General features: G+C 36.3%; 1 protein-coding gene across 9 annotated transcripts in view; it reads right to left on the reverse strand.

The window, feature by feature from the left end:
* Positions 1 to 18,477, reverse strand: part of LOC111862456 (longitudinals lacking protein) — a 595,591-nt gene that overhangs the window by 123,956 nt on the left and 453,158 nt on the right. The window contains exon 5 of one of the 9 annotated variants that reach the window (XM_023847915.2): positions 4,821 to 5,157. The exons of the other annotated variants lie outside the window; for them this stretch is intronic. Coding sequence (XP_023703683.1) covers positions 4,913 to 5,157 — 245 coding nt within the window. The 3' untranslated portion in view covers positions 4,821 to 4,912. Of the gene's footprint in view, positions 1 to 4,820; positions 5,158 to 18,477 lie in introns of those variants that run through there. 9 annotated transcript variants of the gene reach the window in all.

Here is an 18,477-nt window from a genome sequence, read left to right on the forward strand (position 1 = left end):
TACAAAAGGAACAGCATCCAGCAGCATGATTACTTTGTGTTTCTTACTACTACAGTTTAAGGCTTGGCCCATTCACTTTTAACATTTAGTTACATCAACTCTCATACATTTAAATTTGCGTCAATAAGCTTACAATGTTTAAAAGTAACTTCCAGAAATTCAACATTGGAAATCACTCTGGTTCACTGCAACTAATTTCCAGCACTATAACTTACAGGACCAAGAGTACACAAGTATGTATTCAAAGATTCAGAAACTCTGTAATATTAATAAATGTTTCTGTCAATGTGGTATACTACAATACACATGACTGTTTTTTTACCCTGTCCATTGTTAATTTCTTCAATTACGATGTTTCTGACATGAATCTGGACACTGGGCCAGTTACTGAGACTGGGATCTCTCAATAGATACATTTGGTTTTGACCCCGTTCCTTCCACATGATGACAGAAATTAATCAAGTTTCTGAAATTTTTCATCTGAAAGAACTCTAAACAATGGACAATGTTCAAAATAATAGTTAAGATTATTTATATTTCTCATCATTCCTTCCCTGAACTCTTACAAATTCCTGTTTAATCACACTTTTTCCTTAATATAACTCTAAATTACACAATTTAAAGAGTTTCACGATACAGTGCAATGACTAGTTAAACATTTAACTATTAACATAACAAGACATGATTGCTGTTCAAATGGAGGGTCAGAAGTTTAGAAGAGGTATGAAGAGTCATCATTATCTACTAGAGGTACATATTATACTAGGCATGTACAATTGAAAAGCACAAGAAGGGACAGAATTAGAAATAAAATTCTATAAAAAGGCCGATGAAACTCAAATCTGATAACAGGGTAGAAAAGAAATAATGATACTGTTTGACCATATTAAAATAATGGATACCACAAATGGAGAGAGAACCACAATTCAAAGGAAAGGGACCCATGGCAGAACTCAGATCAAGAGGGTTTAGCCAGGTACTGGAGGACAGCAAGAAGAAAAGACAGAGCTGGCAAGAAAAGGAAAGTCTGTGGAATGAAAGAAGAGACTGAGGACCTTCCATCCATTGACCTGTAAAAATCATAAATGATGCCAGGAGAGAAGAAAGCTGAAATGAAATGTTCCAACATAAATTCATCACTCAAAAATAGACACAAAGAGCCTCATTTTCTTGCTGGTAAGCTTAAAGAATTGTAATTAATTACATGATTCAAGAATATGTCAAATATAATTGTCACATTTCGAATAAATGAAGAATAATATATGAAAAATGAAAATTTAGTCATTTATAAGAAAACATATAATGCAAACAGAATACAAATACAAACATTTAAAAATACAAATTTAAACAACCCAGTAAATTAACAAATTACATAACTATAATATGTTTATAATGGCTGTGACAACAATTCAAAGACCCATCTCTTGACTCTGTGTAGTACAATGGTGCACCAAAACTACACAGAAGACACACTTTTAATTGTATGGACAAATTAATATGCTTGCAAAAACTGTATCATACGTTCATAATGAAAACTGATAAAATTAATGGATCACAGTACCAGACCTGCCATCCAGCAAGTCTGAGACCCAAAGCTTTCTGGGTTTTGGGATATATATGAATTTAACGCCCTTTTCCATTCTTAACTTACATGAAGACAGGGGAGCATATGTACTCCATGAAGATACTGTACAGTGGGGTGTATCAGGATATTCATTTCACAGCAGAATGATATCAACAATTATTTTAAATGTGTCTTGCTGATTTAACTGTTCAATGTAGGTTGGGAAAATGTGTCAGTTCAAAAATGTGTATTCCACGGCCTCCTGGATCTCAGAATGCTGGCTATGATGTTGGGGTACAATATACACAGAACTCGTGACATGACAGCCCTTCCATAAACAAGCACTCAGCAATGAGGAAGTGTCATTTTCTTTAATTTTGTGTGTTTCACGTGCTCTTTGTTGTTCAATTCTGCATTTGAAAGGTAAAACTATCATTAGGTTAAAAGAATAGCTTGATATCATTATTTATATCCATTTATTTCAACCTTCAACTGCATGCTGGACCAACATGACACTTTCATTTTTAAGACTACACCCCTGTGCCACAATGATAAACATTAACTGTAACAATTCTTTAACTGCATAAATACACATTTCCTACTACTATGGTAAAATTATAGGACCTAATAATAATATATGGATAGTGTGGCAAATAAAAAAACACAGGGTCAGATGTTCCTACACACTTACACACATACTTATCGCTGTGAAGGAAGACTGCTGCCAAGATGTTTGCGGACATGGCGCAGAAGACTATGCTTATGTTTGGTTCTTAGTGGACAGACGGGGCATTGGAATTGAGCCTCCTTTCCACACTCCACTCGCAAGTGACGAAGCAGACTTTCCCGCCAGCGGTAACCACGTCCACATAATTTGCAACGAAACTGACCACATCCATCATTATCAAAATTCAACCATGGCAGATCCACTGCACCTATAAGAGAATCATCAAATCACTGAAATGATGTTCACATGTTTCTATTCTTATCCTAACAGGAAAGAGAAATGACAAAGAAACAGCAAATTTAAAATCAATATAACTGTCGAAAACAAGATAATAACATATATCACAAATGACTAATTTATTTCAATTTAAAGTATTCTCTACTATATGTCTTGAACATCATCAACAGGGGCATGAATTAATTAATTACTGATCGGTCAGTAATTTTCCTCTCAATTAATTCACACTTCTGATGACGACTTTAAGAAGTTCAAACATGTGGCACAGAATACAATATATTGCAACAAATAGCATGTTTCACAATATCTGTTGTTGTAGAACTTGCAGTTCTCACAACATTGACTATGAAGACTACTGTCTTCTGGAATGCAACACTGTGTAGTATGGTAGACAAACATTGATGATTCAGTGGGACCTGCTGCCTCCATCTTCAAGGTAGAACAATTATCAATGCTGGGAAGAAACAGTCATGATGTAAGGAAGGAAGGGCAAGGGCTGGAGCTGAAAGCAAACCAATGGGAGCAATCTACAGTCTTTTTAGAGGCAAAGCTTTATTTTCTGCTGCTCACATTGGTACACTGTTAATTCCGCACTTGTCCTCCATTCAACACATCACAGACCATCTTTCTCCAGCATTATTTACTACCTACCTTGAAGATGGAGGCAGCAGGTTCCTGTATATATTTTCCAAACTACATGGTGTCACATCCTAGAACACTACCATCTTGAGTCTGCCTCTGTCTCTATGGGACCTATTATATAAAACTGGTCCCTCTTGCTAAGCCTATATAATGTCAACACACAATTGAAAATATTGCAACAACCTATATCATCATATAATTTCTTGATGCTGTATATTTTCAGAAGTTGATATAGACTCATAAAATACCAGAAAAAACAACAGCAATTCAACATATCTCATTTCACACCTGGACAACCGTACAAGTATCATAAAATTAAAACAGAAACACATACCAGTAGTCTTGCAGTTTCAGTCAAAAGCTGGCCAGTTCTTCACCTCTCCACTACAATTAGACTTTTGAAATAGTCATCCTTTCTTCAGTGTCATACTCCTTTAATGGGGTTGATAAACACAATCGCCTGATCAGTTGAGGTGATCAAAAAATTTTATCTGGTAATCAGTAATATGAATGAAATGCTAAATTCAAAACTCAGTACTACAGAATTATGTTGTGATCTATACTCAAATTTTAAATGGAGCTGAAAATAAACCATTAGTGTACTGAATAAGCTAGAAAAAATCCATGCAAAACATCTGTTGTCCAATGTATCACATGCTGAATCATCCAATAGCAAAAAGCAAGGTCTCTTTAATTAAAAATTATATTTTGCATTACAGGAGAGTAAATTTAATTTAACAGAATCTTTAACGTAATATTAGTAATTATGTTAAAGTTAGACCTAAGAGAGAAGGTGTAACAGGAGGCTAAAGAAAATTGCAAAATTTGGCATTTCATCATTTTTACTCCTTACCAGATCAAGGAGGTAGGGATCAACAGGACATGTCATACACATGGGAGAGAAGAGAAGTGCATATAAAGTTTTGATATGAAAACCTGAAGGAGATACACCACTTATGTTAAGATGGGAGGACAGTAAAATGAATCTCAAAGAAGTACGATTGGAGTGTGTCGATTGGATGCATGTGGTTCATGCTCCGGACCATTGACAAATTCTTGTGGAAAACATACTGAACCTTCAAGTTCCATAAAATGCTGGGAATTCTTGACTATCTGTGCATATATTAGCTTATCAAAAAGGATTCTGCTACAGGAAGTAAGACATTAGGCAATAATTGCTTTTAATAAGCATTCTGAATATATGCAGATTGATGAGTTTATGCAGAATAATATTTGAGGCTGGAAGTTCTCATGGTGTTAAGTATTAAGATTACATTCTTCTGGGATGTGATACCTTATAGTCTGCTGGTCTACAAATCATTATGAGTCACTGCTGAAATACAGCAGATATATGGGTTCAATTATGCAGTCACCAGTGATATGTTATCCCTCTATTAAAGATTATATTTTGATTTTTATGATAACAAATAAGAACCCTTTTTTTTAATATTTTAAATTCATAAAAAAAGAAGGGGGTGAAAATATGGTGTGGAGAAAAAAGGATGTTCTTTATGAAAGCCTCATTCGAATGGCATACACAAAACTTGGTTACAGGTATTAATCATTTATTCTTTATGACATACATAACAAACAGTTGACTATAGGCAAATGGTTAACATATTTTTCTTGAGCTTAATATTGGAATTCCAGAAGATGCATGTTGACAGCTAGATGGCAGAGTGGTAGCAAAATCATGGAAGATGAACACTGCTTTCAGATTGCCTGCAGATGTATATTATGAGCTAGCAGGCTATTTTATGTCGAGAGCGTAGATGGCGTTGAAGATTGGTTTTATGTTTTGTTTTGTATTTGCAGTATATACAGTGAAACTGAGCTTCTTTGCCACACTCAACACGAATGTGACGTAAGAGATTTTCTCTGTACCGATAACTGCGCCCACACTGCTCACATCGATGCATGCAAAACTCATTCCATGCTGTGACTGGAGCCAACAGTACTTGACTTAAGTCATCCAAATCAATACCTCCTAAAACAAGAAGAAAATATTATTATAACAGTGCACTGCTGACAGTTCTTGTAATGACAATTCTGTCATATGGAGATGCCAACAATAAAACTGTTCTATTTCAAGGGGGAGAATGGAGGTATAGTTCCACATATTCTTCAGGGCTAAGCAGAGTATAGTGGCCAGCTTCACACACTGTACACATTATCTCTGGGGAAAATGTGCATTTATTGGATGGAAGGCTGGGTGAGAACCAAGGACAGTCTAGATGATAACAATATGTTGCTCCTGCAAGTAACTAAACTTCAATTTCTCCAACATCCAGCCCATACCCTAGTCATTAATAATACCTAAAACTACATTTTCCTGTAAGTGCATTAAAATTCCAGACAACTTGTAATTTACATTATATGTGTATTTAGTCGGCAAAAGATCTGAAAGAGTGAGGATAGCTCTTTTCAGTTTCTTTATAATACAAATCAATAAATTTCAAGATTACTGTCTCCTGGAATGTGGTATCACACAGTCTGGTTGAGAGCTAGTAACATCTCTGAGGAACCTGTAACCTTAGGGGTAGAAATGTCTACCAAGAAGATGAAGGCAGTATCTTCCTCCAAAACTTTGGTACCTAACAGTACAATACCATCTCATCCACTAACATCATAATTTTTAAAGTCTCCAGTGTGAGAAACGCAAATCTCACACAACAAACTTCATTTAAATTAAATTAAATCCATCTTTCAGCTTCAGTCATTCCCTCAACTTTTATTACATGGGTCTCATTTACTTTTAATCTTTTGTGGATTATCAACAAAGGTATCAGTACACCAAACTGAGAGTTGTTTTAGTGCTTTCATCCTGGCATTTAGTATGCACTGACATATCCTTTGGACCAGATTTTCAACAAGTACAACTAAACCACAGAAACATTGGGAAATTGTTGAGTAGATGCACAACTGGCACCTTCTCAAGAAGGGCCCAGCTCCGTGGAATCAGTTAGTTACAACTAAACTAAAAGTATTTTTCTTATTATTCTCTTTACATGGCCTGGAAAGGAGTATTTGCTGCCTCTTCAACTTACAGTCTCTGAATAGGCATGAAAATTCTATAACTGAACATACATATAACAAGACCATATCCGGCCATCTCTCAAATTTGCCTGGAAAAAAAGATTTGCTACCACTCCCACTTATAGTATTCGAACAGAAATGAAAATTCAAACATGCAGGAACATATAACAAAGGGTATATTCAATGTCAGTGTAAACAAAAAATTACAAACTAAAAATGAGTACATTCATCAGCACTGGTCCAGCAAACACTCTAGACAGGGATGTGGAAATTCAGTGTTGATTCTGGAATGGTTAAGACAAGCATTTAAAATAAGGATGAAAGGAAACCATGAAATGACGGACAATATTCTGATCTGTATGATTTTTTTTATTTTGACACAGAAATATTACACTTATGATTAATTGGCCACTTGGTTTACAAACTACAAACAATGTAGGTTAAGATTTGTATTAACATTTATAGCATCAATGAAGTTATCAACTAATTAATATATTCAGCATGGTTAACCTAACTGTTCATATACTCCTTTCACTGTTAAAGAATGTACGGTTTTGTTGTGTAGAAAAACATACACTGCCTTCTGAGTGGCTCTGTCTCGCTAAATATACAGAATTCTGAAACAACAGACAGTCAAACTTCAGGTTCTCATGGTGGTGATTATGAAGTGTACTGTCTTCTGGGTTGTAACTATGTGCAGTTCAGAGACAGACCAATGCTTCAGGGGAACACATTACCTCCTTCATCAGGGCCAAAGAGTAAGTCAACAAGAAATCAGCAGAAGCAGGCTGCAGGCTGAGTGCTGAATATGGAGGCAATATATTCCTCCAAAACATCAGACTCTCTCCAAACTAGACAGTGTTACAACCCAGAAAACTGTACTCTTTAATGGACTTTTGTTGGAGAAATTTAATAAAAAATTAATTAACATCTTAAAGAAAGCAGTCTTCTGGGATTTGGCACCGTGTATAAGTGGTGTTAACCGACGTTTCGGAGGAACGTATCGCCTCNAGAGCAGTAAGATGAACATTATGATTGCAGTTTTCTGGTTTCTAACACATTATAGTCTGGAAGGTGGATAACACTGTCGTGAAGGAACTTGCTATCTCCATCTTCAGTGCAGAAGTGAGTTATAACCTGAAGATTGAAGCAGGATGGCATTCCAAAGTGTTAGTAACCACCTACCAGACTACATGGTGTTAGAACCAAGACCACTTTATCATTATCAATATCATCATTATCATCACTATGTAAATATTCATTATCATTAGAATAATGCACCGCCAAGTAATGTAATTCATTCTATAACAGTGAAAGGATAACAACAGAAGAAATATTTTGATCACTATGTATAGGAAATAATAAATATCCCATCACACTTAGAGCAGCAATCTGTGGCTTGTAAACTGAAAATTATTCCATGATGTAGACCTAGACATATATGTAACACATAATATTAGTACATAACAGAGGTGCAGCCACTGGGAAATTCAGGATATTTAAAATAAAAATATTGACTTACAAAACGGTTTTGTAATATCTGTCTAAAGTAAATGTACAGCTATTTCAAAAGAAAAAAAAACTTTAGGATATTACACTCACAAACTCTATGATTTACATAGATCGTCTGGTACTGTCAGGGCAATGAAAGTAAGGACATGTAACTAGAATGGGAAAACAAGAATATGTACAATTCTTTGAGGGGGGGCATCTTGGAAAATGAATGAAAGATGAATATATGACTGGGGGAGACAAGATATGCATAGAGAATTCTGGTGGGAAAAAAATATCACAAAGTGTTCAGCTGGAAGACTGGAAGGCAGGAGAATAATACTAATGTGGATTTTGGGAAGGCATGACCTGAGAGTGGCAGATTGATGTGACTGGTTAAGAATCATGTGTAATAGCATATTTCGGTGTTAATGGTGTTGGAACTTGAGCTTTCACTACATGATACTGAGATTAATTAGCTCTATGAGAACCAACTGAGTAAGGGCTTGCTCATATTTTACCTGGCAATAGGAACAAATCAAGTTTCAAGAACACAAACAGCTAAAAATGCTAAGATGATGGACAAAGTTCAGATATTCAGCAACATTAGTTTTTCTTGTTACACATAAATATTGAAATTTTCAGTGAAACAAAGAGCTAAATTTTATATCCGATCAATGAGGCTAACATTTGATGGCCTCTGTTCAAACACTGGTAGTTTCAGATGACTGACCCAAAGCTAAATAAGAAATTTACATTCAGTTAAAATAAGCTGAAAATTATTTACAAAATAAATACAATAAACTCAAGAATGAACTGTAAAATTCATTTCATTTTATGCACATGGCACACATGCATTATCAAATTGCTCTTCTGTTTAGCACGATACTTGCACATTGGACATTGGAACATGGCAGGTTTACCACACTCATAACGTTCATGCCTCCAAAGAGAACACTGATGACGGTAAACTCTGTCACAGCTGCTGCATTTGTATGATTTGTGTAGTTGAGTAGAGATTTCTCTCATAGCTGACAACCAACCTGCAAAAGTTAGTAAAAAATGAACACAAGATTAAAAAGCAAAAAACCTAGACATCCACATGTTTACATGACATACATATAACCTATATCTAATTATATTAATGAAAGAGGAAATGTGCATTCGAGAATGAAGTACACATACTCCAAATACCTTCTTTGCAATTCTGTATTCCTTACTGGCCTTCATTTTAGTTTATTTCAGATGCAAACTTTACTACAAAGTTAATCAGTCACACAACAGATATCGAAGCGAGTTGAGTCAGAAATTATTTTTCTTTATATATCATTGAATACTCACCATACCAAAAGAATGTTTCACATAAAACTTGTAGACCTTAATAAGAGTCATATTTATGCCCTGTATCAATGTGTTCTTTTATAAGGCATTTTCGTAGAACTAATAAAAGGTTAATCTCCATAAAGCAGGATTTATACAGATCCAATTATCAAACCTCAAAGGCAGATATTAGCAGATTGACAGTTTTAATAAGTATGGAAAGACAAACTGGAAGAGACAGAATAATAAACAAAACAAATCAAAGAGAATTTAATGATAAATACATTATAAGAAAAAATAATGAATAATTGAATAAGATGGTATGGGCTTGTTTAATGAATGAAGACAAAATCCAAAAGAAGATTTTCAACATGAAAGTATTAGGAATATGCCCAAAATTAAAACCAAGTTTAAGATGGAAATAACAGGTTAGGAAAGACATCACTCAAAAGGAAGGAAGATTGTAGGAATTGAAATATCAGCTTTGGGAAGACAGACACAGACGGGGAGACTTTGACCTTATACAACCCACAAAGCAGTGGACACACTGAAGGAAGAATATGGCAGGTTTATAGTGGATTGATATGAACCAGGGTACTGTGATCTGGTAGCAGTTTGCCAATGGTTCGAAGGAGCCCACTGCCTCCATCTTCAGTGTTAAAGATTAGGCGAAGCAAGCTGTAAGAAGGTGGAAATAAATGTATTTAATAAGTCATATAACCTGGATTTTGTAGCTTAAAAGAGACATCATGTATAATTCTGGTTATGCTTTAATTATTCAAGACCGCCCAGACAGAAATCAAAAATAAATATTAGAAAGGTAAATTTTTCAGAATAATTAAAGACAGTAGGAAATGCATTTATTTATCATAAATAATGAATTCAGTATTTACTTATAATGAATTCAGTACACCACAAAATGAAAGTCAACAAATTCAAGCCAAAAATGTATAATGGTTCTTCATAAATTCATTGCAGGTTATACAATCACAAACATTAACGTCATACTTAGTAATTTAACACAGAAACTGGTGGTTATACAATAACAAACACTATTATCATACTTAGTAATTTAACACAGAAGCTGGTAATAAATTAAAATAATACAGAAAAACATCTTAATTTCTTATCCTATAGCATAAGCAAAGATTCAGTACAAGTTAATAAATATCTTTACAGTCATAACATTTTCATTGCCAAATTTTGCAAGCAATGATAAGTCTTCTCAGCCAGATATTCTGCTACTTCAAATATTGACACAACGATTTTAAGTATCATATGATTATTTATATCTGGGATTCCCTTTCTTTCAACCGGCAGAAGTGTAATCCTACTATCTTTTCAACTTATGTTCTTTGAATCTGGCATTGAAATAAAAGAACTCATTAAACATACAGAATGTTCTGCAGTGAAACTGACAAGTTTTGCCAGGGTGTTTGGGAGGTTACTCTAAGCAAAATATCTCATATAAGCCATGGGTCAATTCAGCTTCATTATCGTGATATGGACCAAAATCATTATTCCCTTTAGTTATGGTGTTATTGACTAAAAACGCCCATTATGATTGCAATCTGCCACTGCTGATCAATGGTTAGGAAGAGGCAGACCTGGGCCATGGTCCCCTCAGTCACCTGACCTTGTATCTCCATTAGACTCCTTTGTGTGTGGATGCATGAAATACAGGGTGTACTTGAATAGAAAGCCAGACACAAGACAGCAGCTGATGCAAAGAATAAACAACACTGTTGTTAGCATCAAAAATGAACTGGTCAGCATGCAGCAGATGCAGTCACTGGAGGTACATCTTTTAGCATTTGTACAGGCCCAAAGTGAACATTTTGAACAGTACATGTGAAAGTGATGTTAGGGTAATCTAAAATTTAATTAAACAGACATTAAATGTCAATTAGATAATATGAATACTGTATACCCATTTTTTCTCCACCTCCAGTCAGTACATAACAAATAAAAAATGCAGTGACAGATTGCTAATTGCAATCATAATGGGCGTTTTAGTTGATAACACCATAATATTCGGTCCATATCGCAATAATGAAGCTGAATCGACCCATGGTTTATGTGAGATTTTTCACTTAGAATAACACCTGAACACGCTATTGAAGTTTGTCAGTTTCACAGCAGAACGTTCTGTATAACAGCAACAAATAAAATGGGAATATGATTATAAATACTGAGTGAGAATTTGGAAGTAGGTGACGTATTCTGGCACTCACAGTGACAGACCAAGGACAATTAATGAAATCTTTAGTCACTATGGCCAAGCTTCCTGGTTGATGCAATATTTGAGTACTATGAAAACTAACGTCTTCTTGGATTTAACATGTGTTGCTTGATAGTGCATTATCAAAGTTTCTGAGGAATGCGCTGCCTCCATCATCAGGGTACACGAGTTGCCTAACGCAGAAGAACATGCCTCTGATACATGCCAAGAGGACCACAACCAAATCTGGTAGACTGTTAGCAACATTTCAACTCTGGTTCTCTTCCTCCTTCCCTATATCAGAACAACATTCTTCTGCATTAGATTCACTCATCTGTTTTGAAGATGAAGGAATCAGCAAATTATTCCAAAACATAAGTGATTATCTACCAGTGGCCGCACCATAGCTCAAGCGGTTAGTCGCTGGCTTCCCATCATGGCGACCTAGGTTCGATCCCAGATCGATCCCAGATTCCCTACATCAGAACAACATTCTTCTGCATTAGATTCACTCATCTGTTTTTGAAGATGAAGGAATCAGCAAATTATTCCAAAACATAAGTGATTATCTACCAGTGGCCGCACCGTAGCTCAAGCGGTTAGTCGCTGGCTTCCCATCATGGCGACCTAGGTTCGATCCCAGATCGATCCCAGATTCCCTACATCAGAACAACATTCTTCTGCATTAGATTCACTCATCTGTTTTTGAAGATGAAGGAATCAGCAAATTATTCCAAAACATAAGTGATTATCTACCAGTGGCCGCACCGTAGCTCAAGCGGTTAGTCGCTGGCTTCCCATCATGGCGACCTAGGTTCGATCCCAGATCGATCCCAGATTCCCTACATCAGAACAACATTCTTCTGCATTAGATTCACTCATCTGTTTTTGAAGATGAAGGAATCAGCAAATTATTCCAAAACATAAGTGATTATCTACCAGTGGCCGCACCGTAGCTCAAGCGGTTAGTCGCTGGCTTCCCATCATGGCGACCTAGGTTCGATCCCAGATCTGGTCAAGTGGGATTTGTGATGGACAAAGTGGTGCTGGGGCAGGTTTTCTCCGAGTACTTCGGGTTCCCATGCCAATCTTCATTCCACCAATTGCTCCACAATCACCCTCACCTACCATCTGGGGCTGGTACAATAGGCCAGAAGTGGCCATAGTACAAGGGTCTCAGTCCCACCCCACTAGCAATAAAAAAATTATCTACCAGACAATATGGCCTCACATCCAAGAATACAGTTATCTTCATCTTCCTAAGTTGCCCTCTGGATATAAGTGTTAACACTACAGCAACATGCTAAGTACAAATAACACAGTAGGAATGCTTTTGGAATTGACACAGAGGCCACACACGAACAGCTGAATAAAGTGGCAGATATTCTATTTAAATGGAAAGGTACATTAGAGCATTGGCATTGAATGGATCAATTTAATTAGAGACAGTGGCAAACACTCCAGTCTGACTGACAGTGTTGCCAACACATCATTCACTGGAAAGAAGAGGAAATGTTTCCTCTTCCCATTGAATAAAACCTCTAATGTTTTGTTTCAAATCAGCTGTAAACACTGGACATCTCATAAGCCATGCTGTTTCCTAGCTTCAAACGTGCCAGGCCAGATAAATGGGTAGCTTCACTGCTCAACTAAGTGCCCAAAAGTGTGCACTGGTGTCAGGCACTGCTGCTCAAAAGAGAAAGAATACAGTCCTATTGTTTGTAGCACCAGTCATGTGACTGCATCTGTTTATGATCTGAATTTCAGACTCGAATTCACCACTCACCGCAAATCTAGTATCTTAACATAGCACCTGGATGGCGGCATTTTATGTGTCGTAATAGATCATGTTTATGTTTGCTCTTGTAATCACAATACGTGCAATAAAACTGAGCTTCTTTGCCACATTCAACACGTATATGGCGTTTTAGGTTTTCCCTGTGGCGGTACCGACGACCACACACTTCACAGCTATGGACAATGATGTTTGATTTTGTCTCAGACTGTAGCAACCTCAGTGTGAAATCTTCAATATTTATACTCCCTGAAAAAAATAAAATATATGTAATGTTAATTTAAAATAAAATTCCAGTCTGCTAACTGTCTTGCAGCATGAACCAATGTGGTTCCTGACATGTCACAGGAACATACAAGTTTTTAGAGCATGGCCAAGAACTAGAGGAAAATTCCTGCACCAGAGATTTTCTCAGAGAGGGAAAGAGTAAAGTAGAAATGGGTGTAGGAACGGGAATGCCCTTGCCTGATATCTTTTACTATCTTTTTGAAAAACATCATTACAAAAGATCCTGTGAGCAAACACCTAGTTGTGTATTCTGAAAAAGAGAAAATTAACTTGTGACATATTCAACTGACAAACTATCAAAGAAAATTAATTGAAAACACAGGCAATAGCTGAAAGGATTACAGTAAGGACAGATGATTTTGTATTATACTGATGTGACTAGCTAAACTGAAAGGCACAACATCATAATGGGCCTGTCATCCCTCTCTAACACTTTATGGGCGAGTTCATTTTCAAGAATTTGAATGTGTTTGTGCACATCAGCCATGAGTTCTTGGTCACTCTCAAGTAACATGCAAACAGTTTTACTCACTGTCCTATCTGTCATATGACTAACCTGCTTACAAACCACAAAATGTTTAAGATTTCTGGGCTGTGACACTGTCCAGTTTGGTACCTCTCTACCAGATTACACAGAGTCATATTCCAGAAGACTGTTACCTTAATAATCAACAATGTGTAGACATCAAATATCACAAAATCTTCATTTTGTACTTTAATTTTACAAAAAATGGCATCAAATATGTTTGAATATAATATCAACATTACAATTATACTCAATGAATTTGTCACCATCAGTCATGCAGACATTACATCATCATTAGAAAGCTACTGGATCCTTTTCAAACATACTTCCAATATTAATATGTTGGTGGGAATTCAAGTATATGTATACACATCATTTCCTATGCAAGGTTGCTGGCACAAGGTATAATGTGCCCTGGTTTGCAGAGTAGATGGACTTAAAACGAAGTCTATGTTCCAGGATATTACAAAAGGAGAAACTTGGTGATTCATTCAGTCATCTGTAATCTCAAAAACTTGCAAAGGATGGTAGTGTAACACAGATGGGAAAAAAGAAATGCATACAGAATTCTAGAACGGAAACCTCCTGGAAAGTGAAAAGTAGGAGGAGTAAGGAGATTGGAGATTGGAGATGACTTGAAAGTAAATTTTATGATATATATTCTGAGGGCAGGAGATGGATGGTAAAGGTAAAGCTAACCATGTAAAATGCTGTGGAGGCCCATCGGGTTGTGAGACCTCGATGCTCCCACATGTTCTAGACAACTGGCTCACAGATGGTGGTGAGGTTGTCAGCTTTATGGGCTGCCACTCTCCACCCCCTTGGAAGATTCCTGGTACTCCTTTCCATTAGAGGCTTAGTTGACTCCAAAGCCATAATGTGGCTGGAAGGATTAGGTCAATTGAAAAATCCAATGACCATATTCTGACCTTCTGGCTTGTAGTATAGTGCCTCAACCAACTACACTACCATGTGCTCCAAGGAAATGGCTGAAACTGGCTAAATAGTGGACTTTGTTATTACTGATGCAGAACTTCTGTTTTCACTACCTGAGGGCCTGAAGTCCATGTTCATATGTAATTAAGTGTCAATGGCTTTTTCTGTAACCAATGACAATATTTAGCACATATACATGTCACCCATCTGTCACCTTGAGACAAATTAAAACAATATATACAGAAGACAACAATGGAAAATACCCTTTAAATATTGTCTACAATGCATGCCAATTATTTATGTTTAGGCAACTTGCTGTCAATGATGATTTGCATATCAAAATTAGCTGCCTCTGTCAGCATAATCACTTCAATCCATCTTAATTACAGTGCTCATAAAACACCTGAAACCTGCAAATATGCCTTTTATAATATTGTGCCCTCAAGGATATTTAATAATATATAAATACATACATATATGATGAATGTAATTACAGCCTATTTTCTTTTCACAGCATTTCTATCATTTTTCTCTTCAGAATACATTCTCTTTCATTTGACTAGTTAGTCCTCACATTGAAATATTAGTTTGCTATATTAGTTTAGAGCTTTTCTGGGCCCTCAGTCATGTAAAAATGGAAGTACTGTCAAATGTTTGTCACCATCACTATCATGAACCATTGACATGATGAGTGTCATGGCCACACATTTTATTTGTATCCAGAGAGGGTGCTCTTGGGTGTCCTAGCATGGAACAATGAGGGAACACTGGACAGAGTTTTTTTTATTGCTAGTGGGGTGGGACTAAGTCCCTTGTACTGCAGCCACTTCTGGCTTCTGGGTAATTGTGGAGTATTTGGTGGAATGAAGATTGGCAGGGGAAACCAAAGTACTCAGAGAAAACCTGCCTGTGCCACTTTGTCCACCACAAATCCCACTTGACCAGACCCGGGATCAAACCCAGGCTGCTGCGGTGGGAAGCCAGCGACTAACCGCTTGAGCAATGGCGCAACCTTGGACAGAGTTAGATGGTCAGCAATGTCCTGTCCCAGCATGGAACAGCCCGCAGGTATCCAGGAGTCAGTATAGCAACTGGCAACGGGCTGGATAACTGAGGAGTCAGAGTTTAAGTCCTGGCAGTGTCAAGAATTTTCTTTTCTCCACGTCATCCAGACCAGCTCTGAGGCCCACCCAGCCTTCTATCCAATGGGTACCAGGTGCTCTTACCCCCAGGGTAAAGTGACAGGGGCATGAAGCTGACCACTCATCTTCAACTAGTGCCAAGGTGAAAATGTGGATCTATACATCCATTCCCCTTTATGCCTTCATGGCGTAGTGCTTAATTAGTTAAGCACAGGGACAACTTTGAATTTACTTTTATCTACAGGCATAAATTTAACATGCAACCCCATCATTCATCGCAGAAACAGTCTCTAAAACACTGGATACTAACTCCATCTATCTTCACATGACTGAGAAGACTCCATCACATACAGTCACCATGAAAACTTCAAATCATATAAGACAGGTATCTCTTATATGAAATAACACTGCAATTTGGATTGAAAATCTCACTCCAGTACATTTGTATGGTGGCTGCTACAGCCAAGAAACCAACAAGAAGTAAAGTGTAAGCTGCTTATGGAACATTAGACCACATCAATACTTTGACATTTGTATGAAGGAGATAGAGACACAAAAGATAGAAACATTTCTAAATACTGAGTGCCTAAAATAATATAATGAAACACTGTGATTTATTTCCAAGGAATCAAGGTTAAGTTTATATAAAATATTAGCACCTATGTCCCTTTTTATGCTACTGATATGTGGGTACTGGGACACACAGAAAACAAATTAGATAACATTTCTAAAATTCATTCTTGACTATAAAATAAATTAGTTCTACATAAAATCAAGTCTGAATCTTTTGAAGAAATGCTCTGTATATATGAAAACAACTGGTTCCCCCATTGCCTCAAATGAAAATTTACAGACCACCAAAACAAAAGTATCATGTGTCAGAATGAAAATTCAGGCATCCACTTAAAATATCTAATATTCAATAATTGAATAACATGTGAGACCAATATAACCATTAATGGCATAATTTCCCCAGTGGTAGATGAATTTTATTAGTATGTTATGGCAGTAATAATGGTGCTGCTTTTGTTTCTGATAATGATGTTCTTGAAGAATTCTATTAGATATTTCACAATCAACAAATTCATTTATTGAACACCACATGCAAGTTTGTACTCATGGAACAACGTATCTTGTGGTTAGCGAAAAATATTACTGTTAAATGAAAAGCAACATTCTATCTGACTGATCTAATTGTCATGTTCTGTCTACACTGCACTAAGAATGTATACACATTCAACTGTTTATTACTAATCACTACATGTTTCGACCATCCAACAAGCTATACAGCCCAAGAGTACACAAGTGAGAGACCATAGCCTTATAAGGTAAGTAACACCCATCTCTCTATTCCTAGGCATCACATGTATTATGAATGTTAACATCGAGATAACACAGGGAAGAAGGGACTACACCCTTATAGCACTTTTGTTCATGTTCATTTATTTCAAATTCAAGCAGATCCAGTTACAGGTTGAGAAGTATTTTACAAACCATTGGATATAGAACGAGTCACATATCAGACTACATTTTACCTAAATTTGCTTCAATGTTATGGGACCAATTTTACCTAATCTACATTACAATGTAGCAATTTTATATATTAATGAATGTTTCACTTAAAAACTAAAAAACAGTGCAAAAAATTGTACTGGATTGTTTGGATGTTAATCTTAGGCATATCTTCTGATAAGATACAGTTACAAAGAATTATTCCAAATAACAGAAAGATACTGCTAATACTGTCTCATTCTGCACATCCATCCATACATAAAGACAAACAAACAGCCAGAGAGAATACCAAAACAACTTTTTCTTTTCCATTGTCAGGGGGGTTCGAAACGTGTAAACCCATCAAAATCTTAAGATCAGTTTTTTCACCATCACTTTCTCACATACATTATGTACATGTGAAAGTAAAATTGGCAACGGTTTCCTTTTTATGCAAGTGCTTCATATGTTTCACAACATTAATTTTCTGTTTGGCTCGATATTCACAGTATAGGCACTGAAACATAGCGGGTTTGCCACATTCGTAACGTCCATGCCTCCACAAGGAGCGGTATCGAAGGTAAACTTTCCCACAGTCATTGCACTGGAAGACTCTTTCCTTGTCTGTTGTTGAGTTTGCATCATGGAACCAGCTCCATGCTGTAAATATAATAAATGAATACAAACGTTAAAAAAGTGTCAAATCTAGATAAACTGCATCCATAAGATATTTACACATATTTCACCTTAATAATGCATAAGATAAAATTAATGTTGAAAAAACTACAAATATTTACCTGTCCTTCTAACAGGTGCATTATCTCCTGATTATTTAATAATTAAAAAAATGACTGCACTTGTTATTCAGGTTTTCATTAAACTAAATAATTAAATAAAACTTAAAAGAGAAAAAAAAAACAAGTTAACCTAAACTTTGATAGTGACATATCACAGTGGTATTTCCACTAGAGCAGAGATAATGATGGTACCCCCACAACTCAGTCTTCTTGAATTGGGTACAGGCACTTCTCCCAAACAAAATATCATGGTTATATTACCAC

This window comes from Cryptotermes secundus, unplaced genomic scaffold (genome assembly GCF_002891405.2).
Source record: "Cryptotermes secundus unplaced genomic scaffold, Csec_1.0 scaffold816, whole genome shotgun sequence".
Lineage (NCBI taxonomy): Eukaryota > Metazoa > Arthropoda > Insecta > Blattodea > Kalotermitidae > Cryptotermes > Cryptotermes secundus.